General features: G+C 45.4%; 1 protein-coding gene and 1 long non-coding RNA gene across 11 annotated transcripts in view; one reads left to right on the forward strand and one right to left on the reverse strand.

Annotated features, from left to right (window-relative positions):
• Positions 1–1,967: 1,967 nt before the first annotated feature.
• On the forward strand, positions 1,968–12,848 carry LOC309621212. The gene is made up of 2 exons (XR_014239826.1): positions 1,968–8,441; positions 8,479–12,848. It is a non-coding gene; the product is annotated as an uncharacterized lncRNA (long non-coding RNA).
• The window catches only part of BCOR (BCL6 corepressor), a 116,213-nt gene continuing 106,427 nt past the window's right edge, over positions 11,013–20,798 (reverse strand). For all 10 annotated transcript variants that reach the window (XM_082378043.1, XM_082378046.1, XM_082378045.1 and 7 more), the window contains 5 exons: positions 17,106–17,272; positions 15,766–15,911; positions 15,273–15,350; positions 14,914–15,070; positions 11,013–13,388 (listed from right to left, as the gene is read on the reverse strand). In XM_082378043.1, coding sequence (XP_082234169.1) covers positions 13,097–13,388; positions 14,914–15,070; positions 15,273–15,350; positions 15,766–15,911; positions 17,106–17,272 — 840 coding nt within the window. In that variant the 3' untranslated portion in view covers positions 11,013–13,096. The remainder of the gene's footprint in view (positions 13,389–14,913; positions 15,071–15,272; positions 15,351–15,765; positions 15,912–17,105; positions 17,273–20,798) is intronic.

A 20,798-nucleotide genomic window follows, 5' to 3' on the forward strand; every position in this document is an offset into this window, starting at 1 on the left:
TGGTTTTTGTATATTCACAGAGTTGTGCAACCATCACCACAATCGCTTTTAGAACATTTTCATCACCCCCCAAAAAAGCCCCATGCTCCTTCCACCCTTGTTCAGCCCCTGTCAAATACTAATCTGCTTTCTGTCTCTATGGATTTGCCTATTCTGGACATTTCATATGTATGGAATTGTGTAATACGTGGCCTTGTGTGTCTGGCTTTCTTCACTCAGCATAATGTTTTCAAGGTTCATCCACATTGTAGCAGGTGTCAGTACTTCGTTCCTTTCTATGGTTAAGTAATATTCCGCTGTATAGATAGACTACATTTTCACATTTATCCATTCATCAGTTGATGGACATTGGATTTATATCCACATTTTTTTAAAATAAATTTATTTATTTATTTTTGGCTGCATTGGGTCTTCGTTGCCGCACGCGGGCTTTCTCTAGTTGCGGCGAGTGGGGGCTACTCTTCGTTGTGGTGCATGGGCTTCTCATTGTGGTGGCTTCTCTTGTTGTGGAGCACAGGCTCTAGGCGAGTGGGCTTCAGTAGTTGGGGCTCACGGGCTCAGTAGTTGTGGCTCGCAGGCTCAGTAGTTGTGGTGCATGGGCTTAGTTGCTCCCTGGCATGTGGGATCTTCCCCGACCAGGGCTCGAACCCATGTCCCCTGCATTGGCAGGCAGATTCTCAACCACTGCGCCACCAGGGAAATCCCTATATCCACTTTTTTTCGCTCATGAATAATGCTGCTATGAATATTCATGTACAAGATTTTCTGTGGAAGTGTTCTCATATCTCTTGGGTATATATCTAGGAGTGGAATTGCTGGGGCATATGGAAAATTCTCTAGTTAACATTTTAAAGTACTGCCAAACTGTGTTCTAAAGTGGCTGCATCATTTTCCATCCCTACCAGCAATGTACAGAGGTTCCAACTTCTCCACATTCTTACTAACTTTTGTTATTTTCTGTCTTTTGATTAGAGCCATCCTATGGGTGTGAAGTGGTATTTCATTGTGGTTTTGATTTGCATTTCCCTGATGGCTAATGATCTTTTTTTTTTAATTTTTTTAATTATTTTTGGCTGTGTTTGGTCTTCGTTTCTGTGCGAGGGCTTTCTCTAGTTGCGGCAAGCGGGGGCCACTCTTCATCGCGGTGCGCGGGCCTCTCACTGTCGCGGCCTCTCTTGTTGCGGAGCACAGGCTCCAGACGCGCAGGCTCAGTAGTTGTGGCTCACGGGCCTAGTTGCTCCGTGGCATGTGGGATCTTCCCAAACCGGGGCTCGAACCCGTGTCCCCCTGCATTGGCAGGCAGATTCTCAACCACTGCGCCACCAGGGAAGCCCCTGATGGCTAATGATCTTGAACATATTTTTTTAAGTACTTTTTGGCCATTTATATCGATATATCTTCTTTTTTTTTTTAAGTTCCAATCTTATTTTTTTAATTAATTAATTTATTTTTGGCTGCGTTGGGTCTTCGTTGCTGCGCGCGGGCTTTCTCTAGTTTCAGCGAGCGGGGGCTACTCTTCGTTGTGGTGCGCGCGCTTCTCATTACGGTGGCTTCTCTTGTTGCAGAGGACGGGCTCTAGGCGAGCAGGCTTCAGTAGTTGGGGCTCACGGGCTCAGTAGTTGTGGCTCGCAGGCTCAGTAGTTGTGGTGCATGGGCTTAGTTGCTCCCTGAATGTGGGATCTTCCCAGATCAGGGCTCAAACCTGTGTCCCCTGCATTGGCAGGCAGATTCTTAACCACTGCGCCACCAGGGAGGTCCCTCTTTTCACTTTCTTGATGGTATCATTTGCAGCACAAAAGTTTTTAATCCTGAGAAAGCCCATTTTCTTTTTTTTTAACCTCATTTATTTTAGTTTTTAAATTGAAGTACAGTTGATTTACAATGTTTCAGGTGTACAGCAAAGTGATTCATATATATATATATATATATATATATATATATATATATATATATATATACATATATATACACCAGTTCATTTTTTGTTTGGTTGTTCATGCTTTTGGTGCCATATCTTAAAAAACATTGCCTAACCAAGATTTGCTCCAATGTTTTCTCCTAAAAGTTTGGTAGTTTTAGTTCTTACATGTAGGTCATTGCTCCATTTTGAGTTTCTTTTTTGGTATGGTCTGAAGTTGGGATCCAACTTCATTCTTTGCAGGTGGATCCTGTTTTCCCAGCATCATTTGTTAAAAAGACTATCCTTTCCCCACTGAATAGTCCTGGCACCCTTGTTGAAAGTCAGTTGACCATCTATGTGAGGGTTTCTTTCTGGGCTCTCTTCTATTCTACCCCATTGATCTATGTACCTGTCCTTATGCCAATATAAGCCATAAAGCTTGGGAGTGACTGTTATGTAGCCATGGTAACTGGAACAGGGAGGAAGCAAGGAGGGGAGTGACTAGAAGAGATCAAGTGTAAGATGGAGGAGAAAGGTGGCTGAAGGAAGAAGAGACAGGAATCTTCCTTGCTCCTTGTTGAGTCTCCTTAAGCCTATCTTCTGCTTAAATTTGCCAGCCTTGCACATGCACAAGCAGATTCTTCCGACCCCAGGGAATGGGCCACGAAGGCTGCTCATTTCTGGGGAACTGCAATCTCGTGGTGTAACAGAACAAGTAGGCCAACTTACAAAGGTTTCAGGCTTGTCCTTCTCCGTCCCATCCTTTTAGCTTGAAGCCTTTGGCTGGGGGCATTGTTAGGACTTGTATAGACCTTGCAAATCTAGCAGATTTGGGGATGGGAGTGACAGAGGCAGAAGTTCAGTCTTGGGCCAAACAACCAGGCTCACAGTTACCTCCAAAACGTGTTCAGGGTGATGATCCCACCTGCTAGCGAGATTAATCTGTAGAGGTAAGCCAGACAGATAAGCTATAATTGCAAACTCTTATAATTTTCCTTCTAGGATTGTGGACATAGGACGTGCCTGAAGACCAGAAACTATTTGTTATTTTATTTTAAGCATCACACAGGCTTCAGTCAAAAAAAAATTTCTGCTTCCAAAGTTCATATCCTCAGCATTCCCTTTCTTCCTTCCTTCCTTCCTTCCCTCCTTCCTTCTTTCCTTCTTCTTCGTCTTCCTTCTCCTCCCCCCTCCCATGCCCTCCTCCTTCTAGTAACCATTTCCCTTCCTCCACTGCCCCCCCCACCCCACAGAGGTAACAACTATCCTGAACTAAGTATGTATCACTCTTCTTGTTTTTATATCTTTAGTAACTGGTCAGAAACCCGTTAAGAGTATAACACGGTACTTGGCCTATTTGGAAATGTTAGAGAAATATGTCATGCTGTACACATTCTTCCGTAACTCACTTTCTATTTTGGTCAATATTACATTTGTGACATGCGTCTGTCTTGGTTGGTGTAGCTGGGGTCTAGTATCTCTTTGGTTGACTATAAACCAATTTATTTATTCACTTGCCTGCTCAAAACGCCACCTTCCCAGAGAGGCCCTCTCTGTCCTGACCAGTCATCTAAAGCGGACTCTTTCTTTCTTCTTCTTCCTCCTCTGCCTACTTTTAATATAAACACCTTGAGGGAAAAAAGCAGTTTCCAAAGTCATACTGGGCGCCTGCTAACTCTGGTCCTAGTCCTCTTTCATAGCATGTGTGGCAGAGGGAAAGTTGTATGCGTTTGGGTCGCCCAAGAAGTAGATGCCAAGATGGGATTAGATAGGAAAGCCAGTCGTCGGCGAGGAAGCAGGAAAATGAAAGGAGAGCTTTCAGACCTCAATCAGGTCAGACACCCATGGAAGGAGAGGGGAAGGAACACTCTCAGAGTGCAGTGTAGTGCCAAGAAATCTCCAGCCAGGCTGTGGAGAGTCTTGAGCTAAAGTCGACCATTGGAGGAACCCCACATCTGGCCAGAATGAGCGGCCTCTGTACTGCTGCTGTGCGCAGTCACTGGCTCGAACAGCCTCCGCCCCCTGGGGAAATGTAGCCTTGGCCTGAACGCGGTAGTGGTTCCAGAGGAGAAAGACAGCTGGGGCCTTCCATGAAATATGCTCCCTGAGCGGCAGGTCTGAACAGTGCGCTCTCATGGCCGGCACAGCAACCCTCTCCAGCAGCTTGGTTCTGGCTTCCTGCCTGCAGGGACTTCATGCAGGGACAGGCTGCTCAGGGTGAGGCCTGGCTGATCAATCCTCCCGTTTGTCCAAGCCAGAGGGCTCTGGGAAGGAGGGTGTTGTGGACTGAATGTTGGTGTCTCCCTCAAATTTCATATGTTGAAAGCTTAACCTTCAATGTGCTGGTATTTGGAGGCGGGGCCTGTGGGAGGTGATTAGGTCATAAGGGTGGATCCCTCATGACCGGGATTAGTGCCTTTATAAGAAGAGGCCAGAGAGCTAATTAGCCCCTTTCTGCCATGTGGGGATACAAGGAGAAGTTGGCAATCTGCAACCTGGAAGAGGGCCCTCTCTAGAACCCAACCATGCAGATACCCTGATCTCGAACTTCTAGCCTCCAGGACTGTGAGAAAGAAATTTCTGTTGTTTATAACGTCCCCAGTCTATGGCTTTTTTTAATAGCAGCTTGAACAGACTAAGATATGGAGTGACTTCAGTGTGAGGGGGAGAGACACCCCCTCCCCCAAACCAGACCCAAATCCAAACCCCAAACTCTGAACCTGGGCTTTGGGAGGGGCCTTAGTGGGGAGAGGCTGCAAAACCTTTTGGGCCTTCTGTTTCTGACAGAATCCTAAGACCTTTTAGAAAAGGAAGAAGAGTGTTTTAACCTGTCTTCGTTTCATCTCTCTCTGCGGAAGCAGTTATGAGAGGCATTGAAAAAAGTCTGAGATGAAAATTACATTTTTTTCTTTTTTTTCCTCCCTCAAACTTATTATTTTGAAAATTTTCAAACCTATAAAAAGTTGAAAGAACACTTTAATATACCCTTTGCCTAGATTCACCAATTATTATCTTGCCATGCTTTTGTTATCTGTGTGTGTATACTCTTTTTGCTGAATCATTTGAAACTAAATTACAGACATCATGATAATTCACCCCTAAACACCCTAGCATACATCGCCCAAGAATAAGAGCATTTTCCTACATAACTGCAATGCCATTATCACTCCTAAGAAAATTTACATTTATTCAATAATATCCTCTAATTTATGGTCTTTATTTCAATTTCCCCATTGACTCTGTAGCGATAGAAACCACATCAGTGGTTGTCTGGGGTGAGGGGAATGTTGAAAGCAAAGAGGCACAAAGGAACTTAGATTCTTGACTGGGAGTGGTGGTTACATGGGTATGAAATTGTCAAAGCTCATAGAACTATACATTTAAAATGGGTGTCTTTTATTGTATCTAAATTATACCTCAATAAGATTGAGTTTAAAAATTTCCCCAGTAGTCTCAAAAGTGGTTTGTTGTTGTTGTTGTTGTTCTTGTTTTTTGCTTATTATCCAATTTATTAGTCAAGTGTTTTATAACTATTTTTTCCCTGATCTAGGATACTATCAAGGTTCATGCATTGCATTTCGTTGTCTTGTCTCTTCAATCTTCTCGAATCTAGAACATTCCCTCCTGCTTTTGTTTTTCATGGCAGTGATTAAAAAATAGAAATAAAAGAAAGCCAGGCCACTTGTCTTGCAGAATATCCCACATTCGGGATTTATCCATTTCCTCATGATTGGATTCAGGTTCCGAATTTTTGACAAGAACACTGCAGAGGTGATGCTGTGTCCTTCTTATTCTTATTCATCATGATGGGAGGCATATGGTGCCAGTCTCTTCCTCTATGGGTGAGGCTCACCTTGTACGTTCCCTGCTACAGACTCAGGGTCATCCATTTTTTCAAGCAACCCCTGGTTCTTGGTAGTGGAGAATGGTATTTAGAAACCAAGAACTTGGTCCTGGATGTGTTCATTGCTACCGGGGTATCAATGTTTTTTAGGCCCTTTTAGTGGGCAGACAGAGCTTGTATTTGTTTAAATACTGAGTTGACAATTCAAATCCAACATCACAAGGTTCTTTCTCCCTTCTGCACATTCCCTATTCATACCTCCTTTCTCACACAGAAGTTCCCAAAATTACCAATGTATTTATTATTTGCTCTATCTTATAATGCCTATAAAATACAATTTCAATACAAACATCACTACAAGAGATCTGCTAAGTAAAGTTCATGATATCTTTGCAGTTATGTTTGTCCTTAGAATATATTCCACTAAGGACGTACACTCTGTGTGGTAATGTTGTCAATGGGATACAAAGTTTCATTTGTTCCTATTTATATTCAAATTCAGCATTTATCTTTATTCATCTATTTTTGTTTTTTGAATATTTAAAACATTAAAAACTATATAATAGGTGTACACAGAGTCCTGCCCCACCCCTGACTGAGCTTTTGCCATTGAGGACTAGCATTTGCCATAATTTTTCTCTCTGCCAGTTTTCCCAGTGACCAGGTCATCACCAGATGGTAGAGATAAGGAAAACAAATCTAATCTGCAGGAATTTACAAATTGTATGTGAAGAGACAGGATCATTTCAGGGTCTTTTTATTTATTTATTTATTTTTAAGTATACAACTTTTTAGAAAGGGGAATCTAAGCATTTATCTAGTGCCTACTACTACCTGTTGGGTATTGTGCTTGGTGCTCTCATTTAATCCTCACAGCTCTGAAAGACAAGTATTGGTGCTCATTAAAAAAACAAAAACCTTTTAGTGTAGAAAATTTCAAATATACCCCAAAGTAGAAGAGTATAGTGCAAATAAACCCCCATGTACCCATCACCCACTTCAACAATTACCCACTGATGATCAGGTTTGTTTCATCTATACATACCTCCCCCTTCCCCCGCCTCCTGGATGATTTTGATGCAAATCCCAGATATCTTATCATTTCATCCATAAATATTTCAGCATGTATTATTAAAAGATAAGGTCTCTACCAAAAAAAATGTTCAGTGTTCCTATTTCCCTGTTTTTCACAAATATTTTTTTTTTAGTTTGTTCAAACTGGACTCTAAGATCCATATTTTGCAGTTGGTATTTCTCTTAAATCTCTTTTAGTCTATAGGTTCCCCCCTCGATCTGTTTTTGTTTTTTTTTTTCCACTTACAGTTTGAAGAAACCAAATCACATGCCTTACAGAGCCTCAATCTGGCTTTTGCTGAATGCATACCCATAATGTCCTAACACGTTCTTCTGTCCCCTGTATTTCCTGTAAATTGTAAATAGATCCTAAACGTTCACTGTCCAGTATGGTAGCCACTTGCCACATGTGGCTACTGAGCACTTGAAATGTGGCCAGTCCAAATTGACAAGTGCTATAAAATATACATTGGATTTTTTTAAAGTTTTAGTAGAAAAAAACAAAAGTAAACTATCTCATTAATAACGATTTTTATATTGATAACATGTTGAAATGGTAATGCTTTGGATATATTGAGTTAAAATATTAAGATTAATTTCATCTGTTTCTTTTCCCTTTTTAAAATGTAGCTACTAGGGAATTCCCTGGCAGTCCAGTGGTTCAGACTCCACGCTTTCACTGCTGAGGGCCCGGGTTCAATCCCTGGTTGGGGAACTAAGATCCCATAAGCCGCGTGGCGTGGCCAAAAACAAACAAAGAAACAAAAAAACCCTCTAAAAAAAAGAAACAAAACACCTCTAAATAAAAAATGTAGTTATTAGAATATTCTAAATTACACAGGTGACTCACATATTTCTATTGGGCAGCGCTGGTCTGGAAGCTCATCAGTTTCAGGTTCAATTTTTTGGCAAGACTACTTCATAGGAGGTGAAGTGTTTGCTTATCAGGAGGCTCAGAATACCTGGTTGTTCCTTTTTGTGTTTTCTTTCTATTTTCGGTAATGTTGGCTTTCATGAATGGTCATTGCCTGGATCTACTATTTCATTAAGGGTTGTAACCTGATAACACCTTATATTGGCTGTAATACTGTTGTAAAGCAAAACATTTCATGTAGGAAAGGCAGGGAAATGCTTCATTTTTTCCCCTATATTTGCCAGTTTCAAATGATGAGGTTTTCCCTATCATCCCTCCAAAGAGATCAATGAGTTTGTTGTTTTATATATACCATTCATTATGAACTCATGGATTTGAACATATTTAATGTTTACCGTACTCCCCCCTTATCAATGGGGGATACGTTCCAAGACGCCCCAGTGGATGCCTGAAACTGCAGACAGTATCAAACCCTATACCCAGGGGCTACGATACCGCGACAGTTGATCTGATGACCCAGTTGCCTACTAAGTGACTAACAGGCAGGTAGCATGTACAGCGTGGATAAGCTGGACAAAGGGACGATTCACGTCCTGGGCAGGACTGAGCAGGACGGAGCAAAATTTCATCATGCTACTCAGGACAGTGCACAATTTAGAACTTATGAATTGTTTCTGGAATTTTCCATTTAATATTTTCGGACCAAGGTTGACTGTGGGTAACTGAAACCTCAGAAAGCGAAACTGCAGGTGTGGGGGGTGGGGAACTACTTTATATTCTTTGCAGTTATCCTCACTGATGCTAAAAGTGGCCCATATTTATAGGGGTTTCTCCAAGTTGGCTACTGAGTCTGACACAGCCCTACCAGCTTCTACTGTGTATGTCCATACTCCCTGCCAACTCTCACTGGGATCAACCATTTCTCAAAGGAACCTCCATTCTCTTTAGTGAGAAAAGGTATTTAGAAACCACAGTCTGGGAGTTGGTGGTGCTCATTTCTATTAGTTATTATTTCTAGGTATTTTCAGTGGACAGAAGGAAACCTTTTTTTTTTTTTTAAATTCATCATGAGTGCATACTGATACTTCTAATTCAAGTTCAGGACTACACAATTTCTTTTTCTTTTCGTTTCTTTTTTTTTTTTTTTGGCCGCACCTCGTGGCTGGAGGAATCTTAGTTCCCCAACCAGGGATCGAACCTGCACCTTCAGCAGTGAAAGCACAGAGTCCTAACCACTGGACTGCCAGGGAATTCCCAAGGACTACACAATTTCTATTTAACCTCACCAATCCTATATTTGCATCTCCTCTCCCATGCTAAAAATCCCCAGTTCTCAACCATGCCAAATACTTTTTGCTTCATCTCACGACACAAACAGGACAGTGTCAGCATCACAATGCTGACACTATCGCCAAGGATAGGATTAGTGAAAATAATCTAAACCGTTTCTGTACTTTTTTGTCCTTAGGGCAAGGGATTATACAATCACTTTATTGTGTTTTAAAGTCACTTGAAGTAGTTCCTTTCTGTGTGGTTATGCTTCCGACTGGATAGTTAAGGTCAGTTTCATTTTGCTTTTTGATTTGACATTGCTTTTGGTTTATAATTATGTAAACTCTAAAGTCAAATCGATATTATAAGAACATTCAGAGAAGTGAAGCTTCCACCCCTTTTCCTGGCAGCTTGTTCTTCTTTACCCAGAGGTCACCATTTCTAAAGCAATTTAGAGCTAGCTCTCAATTCCTTGTACAGTTGCATAGTACCCACTGTGCAGATGTACCACTGTTACTTCAGACAGGGCCCGGCTGATGGTGATTTGGGTGTTTTCACCCCTTTGCTGTTACACTATTGGGCCAATTTGATGAGGCTGAAAGAGGAAGATGCCCAAGTGCACACAGATGATAAGCATATTAAGATTAGATTTGGTGGGAGTCGTAGAAAAACTCAAAGTAACAGTGGTTTCAACAGAACTGTTTATTTTTCTCAAACATAAAAGGCAGGCAGAGCAGGGCAGGGCTGGTATGGTGGTTCTGTGCCACTAGGTCCTCAGGCACCCAGGCTCCTCCAAATACATTGACCGCTTGACTTCCATGCTTCATGGTCCAGGGTGGGTGCTGTGGCTATAGCTGCCACAACCGCACTGTAGCCAGGAGGTAGGACCAGACAAAGGGAATGACCTTGCCCTTTAGAGGCACCTTCAGAAGAACCATACTTCTACTCTCCACCTTGGTAAGCAGTATGAGTGAATCTATACCTGGGAGCCCGCTTCAGCCAGTATGACCTCATTTATACCGTATCTTCACTGTGGAGAGCTCCTCTACACCCAGTGGGTGCGCCCCCTCTGCTCCCATTGGGGGGGGGGGGGCGGGGGCATCTACACCTATGGTACCTCCTCTTTACCCATGGGGAATTCCTTGACATCCAAACTTTTCTAGGCCATGGGCAGCTCATCTATAACCTGGGTCAGATACCCTAGTTATTCTTTGTCCACGTTTTCTAACACCCTGATGGTTCTTACAATAAATGTTCTAACTCAACAACAGCTCCTCCAACTGCATAAACCACAACCTTAAATGTCTCCTAAACCAAGCCCATTACTTACTTCCTCTGCAACCCTTAAACCTGTGGCTCCCACTTATTTTCTTGGCTTTATTAATAAAATCACCTTCATTCAGGATAGAACCTCAGTTGGTCTCGGCCCCCCCCCCCCGTACCTCCAGCACAAATGCAAATACAAACAGCCAAATACCTTGGAGTTACTCTTTGCTTTTATTTGGGCTCTCGGGAGCCCCTTGTTACCTATAGTAGTTCAGGCTCACCAGTGCTCTTTCGTTTCGATCGTTTCTGCAGGTCTTGCTTGTCATTTACTTTGTCTTTCTCTCCTGTTGTTTGAGATGACTTCCTAATAAACAATATTCAGCAAACTGTGAACACTGGTTTTAACTCCGGAGTGGGGAATGGGAGGAAGGGTTGGCTTGGGATGACAAGAACCTCTATTTCTGAAATGCTGGGATTTTTTTTAAAACAATGAAAGTGTAGGGGCTTCCCTGGTGGCGCAGTGGTTGAGAATCTGCCTGCCAATGCAGGGGACACGGGTTCGAGCCCTGGTCTGGGAAGATCCCACACGTCGCGGAGCAACTGGGCCCGTGAGTCACAATTACTGAGCCTGCGCGTCTGGAGCCTGTGCTCCGCAACAAGAGAGGCCGCGACAGTGAGAGGCCCGCGCACCGCGATGAAGAGTGGCCCCCGCTTGCCGCAACTCGAGAAAGCCCTCGCACAAAAGCGAAGACCCAACACAGCCATAAATAAATAAATAAATAAATAAAATTTTAAAAAAAAAGTTAAGGATGTACCTCACATATCTTAATTAAAAAAAAGAATGAAAGTGTATTTTTTTATGATCAAAAAATTAGTAAATCAAGAGCACTGTTGGTTCCCTTTTGTCTTCAGGATACATCCCAAGCATCATTTGGTACTCACCAACAATGGGCCCTCTCTCATTTCCACCTCTGACACTGCTGGATTTCCCCATTCCCAAACACGGCTCTCTTTTCCCACCTGCCAGGTCACAGAGCTTGCAGGTCCCCTCCGTCTGCATACTTTACGACCCCACTCAAGTACATCATCTCCATGTCCCCTTCCGTCTGCTCTGCCTAGGTGTTCTCAGGGTTCATTGCGAGACTGAAAAGCACTAAGGGCATTCTGATCCCAAATGGATTTGATACAAGGAAATCAGATGCTTATAAAATCTTTGGGAGGGCTGGAGGAACGTGAGTCAGGGATGACACCGGAACCACTGGATTTAAGAACAGTCTGCTGAGGTTGTCATCCAGGCATCACCACAATCACTACTGTGTCTCATTACCCACAAAGCTGAAGACCCAGTGTTGGAAGGCTGGTCGAGTCACTACAACTGGAATCCTAGCAGCAAATGAGTCTAGTAGTTTTCAGGTTTCTAGCCTCTGCAATGAAAGAAGGAATTAAAAGGATGTAGGATGGAAATTGAGTGCCAACTGATAGTACCCAACAGGGATACTGCTGCAAGAAGTAAGAGCAGTAGAGTAGCTGAGTGGTCAAAACTACAAGCCTTGACTATTGGGCCAAGCGGGTTTGGACTTCATGTTAAAAGGTCACAGAAAAACATGAGGTCTGGAGGGAGAAGTGACACAATGAAAGTCCTGTTTCTGGAAAAAAATATTCCTAAAGATAAAGGGTTGGCCATGATGAAGCTACCGTAGTCCATCAAGGTCAAAGGCAACGTAAAAGCCTACTAGGGCATCAGAGGAGATAAGGCTGAGAAGGATCTGAGAAACATCAACATGTATGTCTATGAATTGAGTTTTCAGGATAGAACTTCAAATTGTCTTCAGAGTCTCACTCTCCTGAAATCCTCTAGTCTGTTTCAGTTTATAGAGACTATAAATTGCCCTGAAGTTATCTATAGGGAACCGAACATCAACACCACTTTAAAAAAAAATTGTGACAACAGTAATGTTTTAGGAAAATACATAGGAAACAAGGTACTTCAATTTTCTCCTTTCCTCAACAGGTTTATTGCCTTTTAAGAAAATTTTTGTAAAATATAAATACAAAGGCAGAGAATTTACTTACAAAGTTAAAACACAGATTTCAAACATAAACACACAATTCAGAAAATTTTAGTTTTATGTACAATTTCAAGCAACCTCAACATATTATGTTAGTTTTCAGTATTTTACAGGGTACAGAAAAAAATAGCTCAAAGTCTTCTTTAAATAAGAGCATAAAATGTTTAAACATATAAACAATCCGGTTTGATGCGTGAAAACTAATTTCACAGCTTTTAAATTAGGATATAAAAGTTTCATACAATTAGTTGTTGTGTGTGGATATGGTTTGAATTTATATTACACACTACTGGATCACATCCAGTAGCATTGACCTGGCCTGAGCAGGTACTCTGTAAACAAAACATAAAGTTACAACGTCGCCAAGTGCCTTCCCCGAATTCAACCCCCCAAACCAACCACACGGTTCTGACCACACTCTCTCAACAGTTATGGCCTCTGTCATCGGAGCTTTGTATGAAATTAAGTCAAAGTGTGGAGCTCCTTTTCCTTATTTTTTTTTTTTCTCCTTAAAAAAGAAAAGAAACAATTGTTCCGAGTAAAAACAAACATATCCCAAAGCATGTGTGCATTGAAAAGTAAAGAAACATTATAACAATTTCATAAAAACTGACTTAAAAGTTTAAAAAGAAAAAAACATGTTTCTAAGTCCTTCCGACTGGAGTCGTGTCTCTTATATAAAGAAGAGATATTTTCATATGTAATAGTGTCCTTTCTTTACAGAAATAGTCGTATTATGACACATATGCACAAGGATTAACACTATGACACACTGTACACGGCGGGCCCCGGCGAGCTCACCAGTAGTCGTCTGAGTCCATGTCGCTGGGGTGGAGCCACTCCATGGATGAGCCCAGCAGAGTCTGAAGCTCGTTCGTGAACTCCACCAGATCTAAGAGCTCCTTGCTTTCAGGATTAAAGGATTCGAGGTCTTCTGAGCAAGAGAATAAGAGACTTGCTGACACTTGCCGGTAGAACTCGGCCTCCGCGATGGTGACAATTTCCACATTTGGGAAATTGCAGCGGAATATGCGGGAGGACATTTTCAATTTCTTGAGCATGTCTGAAAGCAGCAGCCAGTTCCGAGGCCTGAACCAGAGAAAGGACAGTGGTTTGAGTTTCCGGCAAAATTAGAAGCGCTCCCAACTATGAACTACCCGTCTCCTGGCGGTGAAAGGGCCCGTTACTTCCACTTTGATTACCCCACCCCCACCCCACTTCTCACTGTCCTTAGAAGATCTACTTCTTTTTTTTTTTTTTTTTAAGTTTTCTTTATTTATTTATTTTTGGCTGCGTTGGGGTCTGTTGCTGCGCACGGGCTTTCTCTAGCTGCGGCGAGCGGGGGCTACTCTTCGTTGCGGTGCGCGGGCTTCTCATCGCTATGGCTTCTCGTTGTGGAGCACGGACTCTAGGCGCGCGGGCTTCAGTAGTTGTGGCTCGCGGCCTCTAGAGTGCAGGCTCAGTAGCTGTGGCGCACGGGCTTAGTTGCTCCGCGGCATGTGGGATCTTCCCGGACCAGGGCTTGAACCCGTGTCCCCTGCACTGGCAGGCGGATTCTTAACCACTGCGCCACCAGGGAAGCCCGGAAGATCTACTTCTAGCGGGGGAACTCTGGACTCATGTGCATGTGTTAAGAGACCATCTAGGGTGGATCAGCCAACTTAGACAAAAGCAGGAGCAGCGCCCCTGAACGAGGCTCGTTGCAGGCCACCCCAGTGCTGCCTTGGCTCTGGCCACAACTCAGGTCACCCCTCTCCAAGTGGATGCAGCCCGTTCTAGTCACTGGGGAAAACCAGTCTGTATTCCAACCCAAGGGAGATGGCGAACACCTCTTTGATCTCTCCTCTCCTCCGGCCCTCACGGAGAGAGCACGAGAAACACTCGAGGTCACCTGGCTTTCCTTTCCTTTCCCACACCTCCAACCCGCCCCTCAATGCTTGCGGGAGTGAGGCTTTTTCGAGAAGGGAGGTGGTACAATCCTTCCTGGTACCCTGCCACGCTTTATGATCTCTATCCCGAATAGAATGTCACCACAAAGGCAGACACGTTCCCAGCCTCAGAGTCCAAGCAGGATGCTACTCCTTAAGCACCGGGGTCAACACACAGCAGAGCAAGGTCTCCTGACGTGTTCACTCCGAAGGGTTGGTCATGGGGCACAGTGGCCCGACCGTGGGGACAAGACTCGATCTAAGCAAATCTGAAGACACATAAGATCCCAGGTGCCACATATGGCTTTCTCTAATCTTATACGAGAAGAGGGTACATCAGTATCGTCCCGTGGCCCTCACGCGTCTTGGAAGGCCCCTACGGTAGCCGTTTGGGGAGGATCCCTTCCCCAAGAGTTTAGTGACCGAAACTGTGCAATTCCAGTCGCTGACTCCCGTGTCCTTTGGGCTCTAGGGGTGTGTTCCAATGCGGGTAGTTTGCTGCAGAGCCCTCCCACCCCCCAAACTTTTCTGGAAAAGTTCTACTGCATTATGTGAGGTCGGTGGACACTTGGTGAGGAATTCACTCACCCCCCCCATCCACCCTCATCTGCTGAAGGGGATTTCTAACTCCTGCCACCCCATAGAGCAGCTGGGCTGGTTCTCGACCACACGCTGGCCACGCTCACCCCTGAGCGACGGACACCTGGACGTTATAACACGGCAAAAGGGGGCTTTCTGAAAATTCAAATTCAAATGTGTCGCTGTAGGCCTCGTCGCTGTCATCCTGGTCCTCCGGTCCTGGGGGATTTGCTAAAACATCGTAACCACTTTCATCATCTGGTTCTAACCGGGGGGCAAACAAGAGAGAGGTCAGTAAGCTAGAGCAAGATTCCAGCTGTTCTCCAAAAAGGACCCTGGAAAAATTCTTTCCCAAGCGAGCCCTGCTCACAGGACCACCACCCCCGCAAGCCCTCGCCCGCACCAGAGAGAAACGTTCTGTAGCTCATGCACGTCCTGCCCAACTGAAACGAACAAGGCTGCTCACCACACACAGAGCTGCCATAGAACTCCCAAGAGCCACCGGGGTCACCGTCATCAGGAACCTGCAGGTCGTTTAAATAGTCTGGAGAGAGAGAGAGAAACAAGATAACGCCTGCTGGCAAGAGGCAAATGCTGCTGGAGTTCAGGAACATCTCACGCTGGGGCTGGTGTCACCTCCCGACAAGTCCCACTGCACACGCCTCCAGGTATCTGACTGAAACCTACCCACGCGTCCACCCGCCTTCCTGAGGGACTGCCCGCCTCACCGCCCCAGCCTGCCAAACAAAAGCTAGCCTGGCTAGCTAAGAGTTTTCCAGCCCTCCCTTGCAAAACTCTAAGTATGTATCTCTTCTTTGACAGACTAACGTTAGGCCACTTTTCCCAGTAAAGTGTCACTTAGGGTAAACGGGGGGTGGGGGTAGGGGGAACCCAGGTGAAAGCCTGTGAAGTCACCGTCTAGATGCTTGAACAAGACCGTTTCTTGACCTCTGTCGTACCTGTTAAGAACTTCTCCAGAAGTTCGCTGTGGGTCATTTTCATGATGGTTCTACCTGAGTATGTGGCCAGGGTGGGGTCAGCACCGTAGGAGAGGAGCAAGCGGACGATTTCGAGATGGTCGTTCTCGACAGCATCATGGAGAGGCCTAGGAGAGGTGCGGGGGATTACACCTGTGCACGTGACGCTTGCTTCTAGCGACACAGGGCAAAATGGAGCATGTGCGGCCAAGCCTCGCAGGCGCGCTATTTCACCGAGGAGGTGAGTGTACGGTCACTGCCATTCCACATAGGGAACCTGAGGCACTGACTGGCCCATGGTCAAGCGACAAATTGTTATTTCGACACATAACCCTTTACAGGACAGGTGAAGGGACTATCTCAGGCCTAATTCTTAAATGCAAATCTCTCTTAATGCACGGCCCAAGGAGGAACTCAGGCCACGATGAAAACGTTTCCAATGAACTTAAATAGTGACAGACTGTAAGAAGATAACTTACGGCGGGGGGAGAGAATCCCAGCATCATGGAAGCCAATACGACAAGCAATTGTTATACCGTTACAAACAAAACAAACAACAAAAAAAGTGCAGTTTGTAAAAGAAACTAGGGGCAAAGTGGAACCTCTCCTGAAACCAACTTGGAGATGAGTGATCAACCCTCTCGCCCAGAAGCAGTCGACAAGCAGGGCGAGTTCTCAGGAGGGTACAGAGTCCTCCTGCCCGTGTCCGCTGGGGTCAGGAACACTGTCCGCAGTGCCATCCAGAAAGAATGCTTTTTGGAAACCATGAACCACCAAATACCTTTCGGTTTTGCTAATTTTATGACTGTCAGGAAAGCCCCAGTGCCCTGCCTCGTGGTAGCATCCCAGGCACAACCAGGAAGATGCTTGGGCTGACTCAGGCCTGGGCCTCTGGCCAATAAACCGAGGTCAAGGACAGAGTGGGGGCCAGGCCGGGGGATGTGGGTGGACACGGCAGGTCCTATCAAGCCAGTCGCCATTGGACCTGTCTGTACTCCTGGAACTTCCAACTCACATATATTTTAAATACTGTGATTCAACAGACGCTGGTGAAGAGTCCAGGGTCTTAAAAGAGAACACCCCTGATTATTCATGCAGGCTCAACATTTTCAGGGACTTCTGTCCATGATAGCGTCACAAAGTTTTACAGTTCTATGTAAATTTGCCAGAAAGATCTGTTCAATTCCATTCTAGAGGACTTCGCCATCAGTGTGCTTACATGGAACTCATTCTCCATCTTTCCTTCTGGGGTTCCCCGCACACCCTGAGAACCACTGCCTATGCCCCCGCAGGGCCAGGCCAAGAGCAAGACCGCCACTGACCTGGTTCCATCCTGGGCACTGCAGTTGACATCGGCGCCATATTCAAGGAGGTGTCGTACAATGTTGAGCCAACCCCTTGCACAAGCCTCGTGCAGGGCACAGTAACCCGCGTTGTCGCGGTGGTTCACATCACAAATCTTGTTCTCCAGGCAGTACAAGACCACTTCCTATGGGGAGAGGAGAGGAGATGCCATCAGACCACCACACAGTGAACCTTGTAAGGGTGACCTCTTCATAGCTTGGCGGTGCTCACTTTCAAAGGCATACATCCTTGGGTCCAAAAGCCCACTATGGCGCGGGCAGGAGGCAGGCATCTTGGTGGGGGGCAAGAGCGCGTGCGAAGGGCTTGGAGATGCAGACAGTGTTGTCTAAGGCTCTGATGCACCAGTGGCCTGGCCATGGGCAAGTTACCCTTGAACTTCTCCAAGCTTCCATAGGGCTGCTGAGAGGACGCATTCGGATAGCGATGAAAGCCCTCAGCCCAGGGGCTGACGTGACCAGTACAGAGGTGTCACGGCTGCTAACATCTTAGATGACACATTGCCAAGTACAGACCATTCTCACTTGATGGGTCCGTTCAGTCGGTGGCAGTGGATGATAACACAAGTTTAGATAAAAGTATGGATGACCAATGCTTAAAGAGAGCTTAAATCAGCCGGAGAACATTCCCCAGCTTAGAGGAGGAGGGACACCCAGGTCAGCTACATCCTCGCGCCGCCTGTTAAGACCCCAAATCAGAACCTGGGCCTCAGATGCTCTTGTTTGCATGTTAAGTAGAGTTAAAGAGAAGCTCGCTCTCTCCATCCTCGAGGAATGACACAAAATGCTTCAAATAACCCCACCCTCTATTTTGCCTCACTCCACCCTCTCGGGGCAGAATCAGTCTAATATTTTCATATTTACTCAAGTTAATGACAGGAACCTGATATACCACATGCCGCAACCTCCACATTTCAAGAATCAAATAAAACGTTCACCCTCCCCTCCCCCCGAAAGGGTTCTGTGTCAACACTGTGCATTAGAATCACTGTTATTAATCTTATTTCTTTGGCTTGTTAAAATATTAATATGAACCACTCCCAGTAAGCACAGCAGTAATTTATTCAATGTTTTATTACCTTAAGAAAGTTTTCAAACACATCGAAAGCATCTGCCACCAGAAAACACGTTATACTGTTTATACTGGGTAAGTCATGCCCAGCAGAGAGCTGTCAGGTTCTGAGAGCTGGGAGTAGGCAGAGCTTGCATGTGGCCCAACACATGGTCTGCTGGGTAAGGGGGGATGGGATGGGGTCTCCCATCAGGCCTCCTTGTGACATCTCTCAGGTAACTCATCTGTTAAACCTAAAACGGGGGTCATTCTAGCCACCCATAAGTGCGAGATGGGTTCTGTAAAACCTTTTATGCCCTTTGGAGGACACGCCAATCAAAGGTGACCACTCACTTGGGAACGAACTAGAATGTTCCATTTGCTCACCACGTGAACCTAATGGGGCATGCTGGTAAACCTGGCCATCGGTGCCCTGTTACTTCAGGTCACTGCGGCAGCTCCCTTCCAAAACAAGAGGAGGAAGAGAAAAGGCACGCCCACGAATGCGTTTCTCCGTTTAGATCCCAACCTGCCAGAAAGCCCACAATCCTCTGGGCTCCCAGGCCACCTGCCCCGAGCCCTGGTATCCAGGATACCGCATGAAGCTGCTGCTCTTTTAGCAGGCCCTCACTAGCCAGACTTGAGTGGACGGCTGCAAGCTAATGAGTTGTGTGCCCCAGCCAGGGAGAGGCCCTGTCACGTGGCTCTGGGATCAGGTCTGAACGCCACCAACTGCTGTGCACAGATCAATTTACTCAACCCAGGGTTTATTTGCTGTGACAATCATGGCCTTCACCTGGAAACCTTCATCACTACTAGGGCCGATTCAAGGGTACCTAGAAATGAAAGGCCGTCCAAGCTGATGGGTAAGTCAACTCTCTTCTCCTGGAAGATGGCAGCAAAGGCAGCAGTAGCCCCACGGCCAGGTCAGACTTTTTGCCACGGGCTGTCCTAACTCAACCACGTTGATACCACTATTTACACAGTGCTTCTCATTTCCCCAGATGAGGACGTCTTCTGTCATCCACAGGAACCCAGGAGATATCAGGAAAGGAAGGTAGTACTATCCTCATTCAACACTTGGGGAAACTGAGGCCCAGAGATATTAAACCCCCCAAGTTCAATTAACATGAAGTACTAGACCTATAACTCAGGTCTTTGGTACCTGGTCAGCTGGGAAGATTCAAAAGGCCCAAGAGGGCCCCAGCTAGAGGGATGCAATCCAGCTGTGACGAGCATCCCACAGGTCTTCTCTGTTGGGGGTCAAGTGGGCTAACTACACTCTCCTAGCTGGGAGGGTGATGGCCTCTAAATGGATGGCAACCGTCGTCACCAACAGTTTCTCTAACTGAAAGGTGAAGAGGCCGGGCGAGTCTGTCTACGCAACACATTTCTTGGTTTACTTTCTCCGCTAGAAATAAACGGGAGTGTTTGAAGGGCAGCCCACCCATTCCCAAGCAAAATCAAACTGCTTTTGTTGGACAACTCTCTGTTAAGCGGCTATAAGCCGAATGCCATTACCCGCAAAATGTAACCATAAAGGCCATAAACCCGACGTTGTTAATTAATTAAATGCCTCATTAACTTTTTAAAAAACATGATTTATTCAATTCATAGAAAATTTAACCAGCACCGCTAAAGGCACAAGCATGTGGTTGCACACTGGCGTTTTAGCCTAAGAAATAGAAGCCTTTTTCTCGGGAGGGAAAGGTTTGAGGTCTTTGGCCACGCAAGTGATCTATTTAACGCGGATCTGAAGCCAGAGTGTGTTTCTAAACTTCCAGAACCAGATTGTCATGACATAAAGCTCAGACAGCCTTTTTACTGCACATGGTATCTTTGGCTAAGCAGAAGAAAATAACCAAGAATGCTGAAGACAAAACTTCAGGAAAACCCTCCCAAACTGTATGTTCAAACCACACCCTTATCTGGTTAAGCAAACTGTCCTTCAATTTTAAAAGGTTTAAGTTGCCACATCCCCCAACTGGGCCATCATCCCAACATTTGAAATTCTGCCCAGAGAAATCCCAGAAAGTTGGATTCAAAGTTGAAAGCGTTCATCTACTGGTCACAATGTTCAGCATCAAAACCGGTGATCTGTGTAATCTACATATTGAAATTTACATTTGAAGAAAAAAACAAATCCGGCCATAAACATTCCCAAGGCTTCCTGTGCAATCAAAGGCCAGGTAGCCTAAAAAAGTATGGATCAAGTGCCCCTTGGTCCAGGCCTCAGACCCACCAAACCAAAATGGAAACTGTCTTAGAGGACCAACGAGGGTCTTTTGAGGTCTCTGGTCCCAAAGGGAGACTGCTGGAAATGATGCCAAGTTCACAGGTGGGGCTAGGAGCCCCGCCCTCCACGGTGGGTGCAGCAGCACCCCGCCCCCCCCATCTCCAGCATTTGCTGGAAGCGGGAGTCTATTTTCTCAACCCTAACCCAAAAGTTGGGGTTAGGGGGCTCCCCCCCACCTCCAGCGTTTGCTGGAAGCAAGGAGTCTATTTTCTCAACCACGGGGGGTCTAGCTCAGCGCTATGTGCAACATCTGCTCTGTCCTCCTAGGCGCTGCTGCTCTCAGCTCTTGGGAAACCAACTGGGTGCT

Source organism: Balaenoptera borealis (assembly GCF_965194805.1).
Source record: "Balaenoptera borealis genome assembly, chromosome: X".
NCBI classification, from domain to species: Eukaryota; Metazoa; Chordata; class Mammalia; order Artiodactyla; family Balaenopteridae; genus Balaenoptera; species Balaenoptera borealis.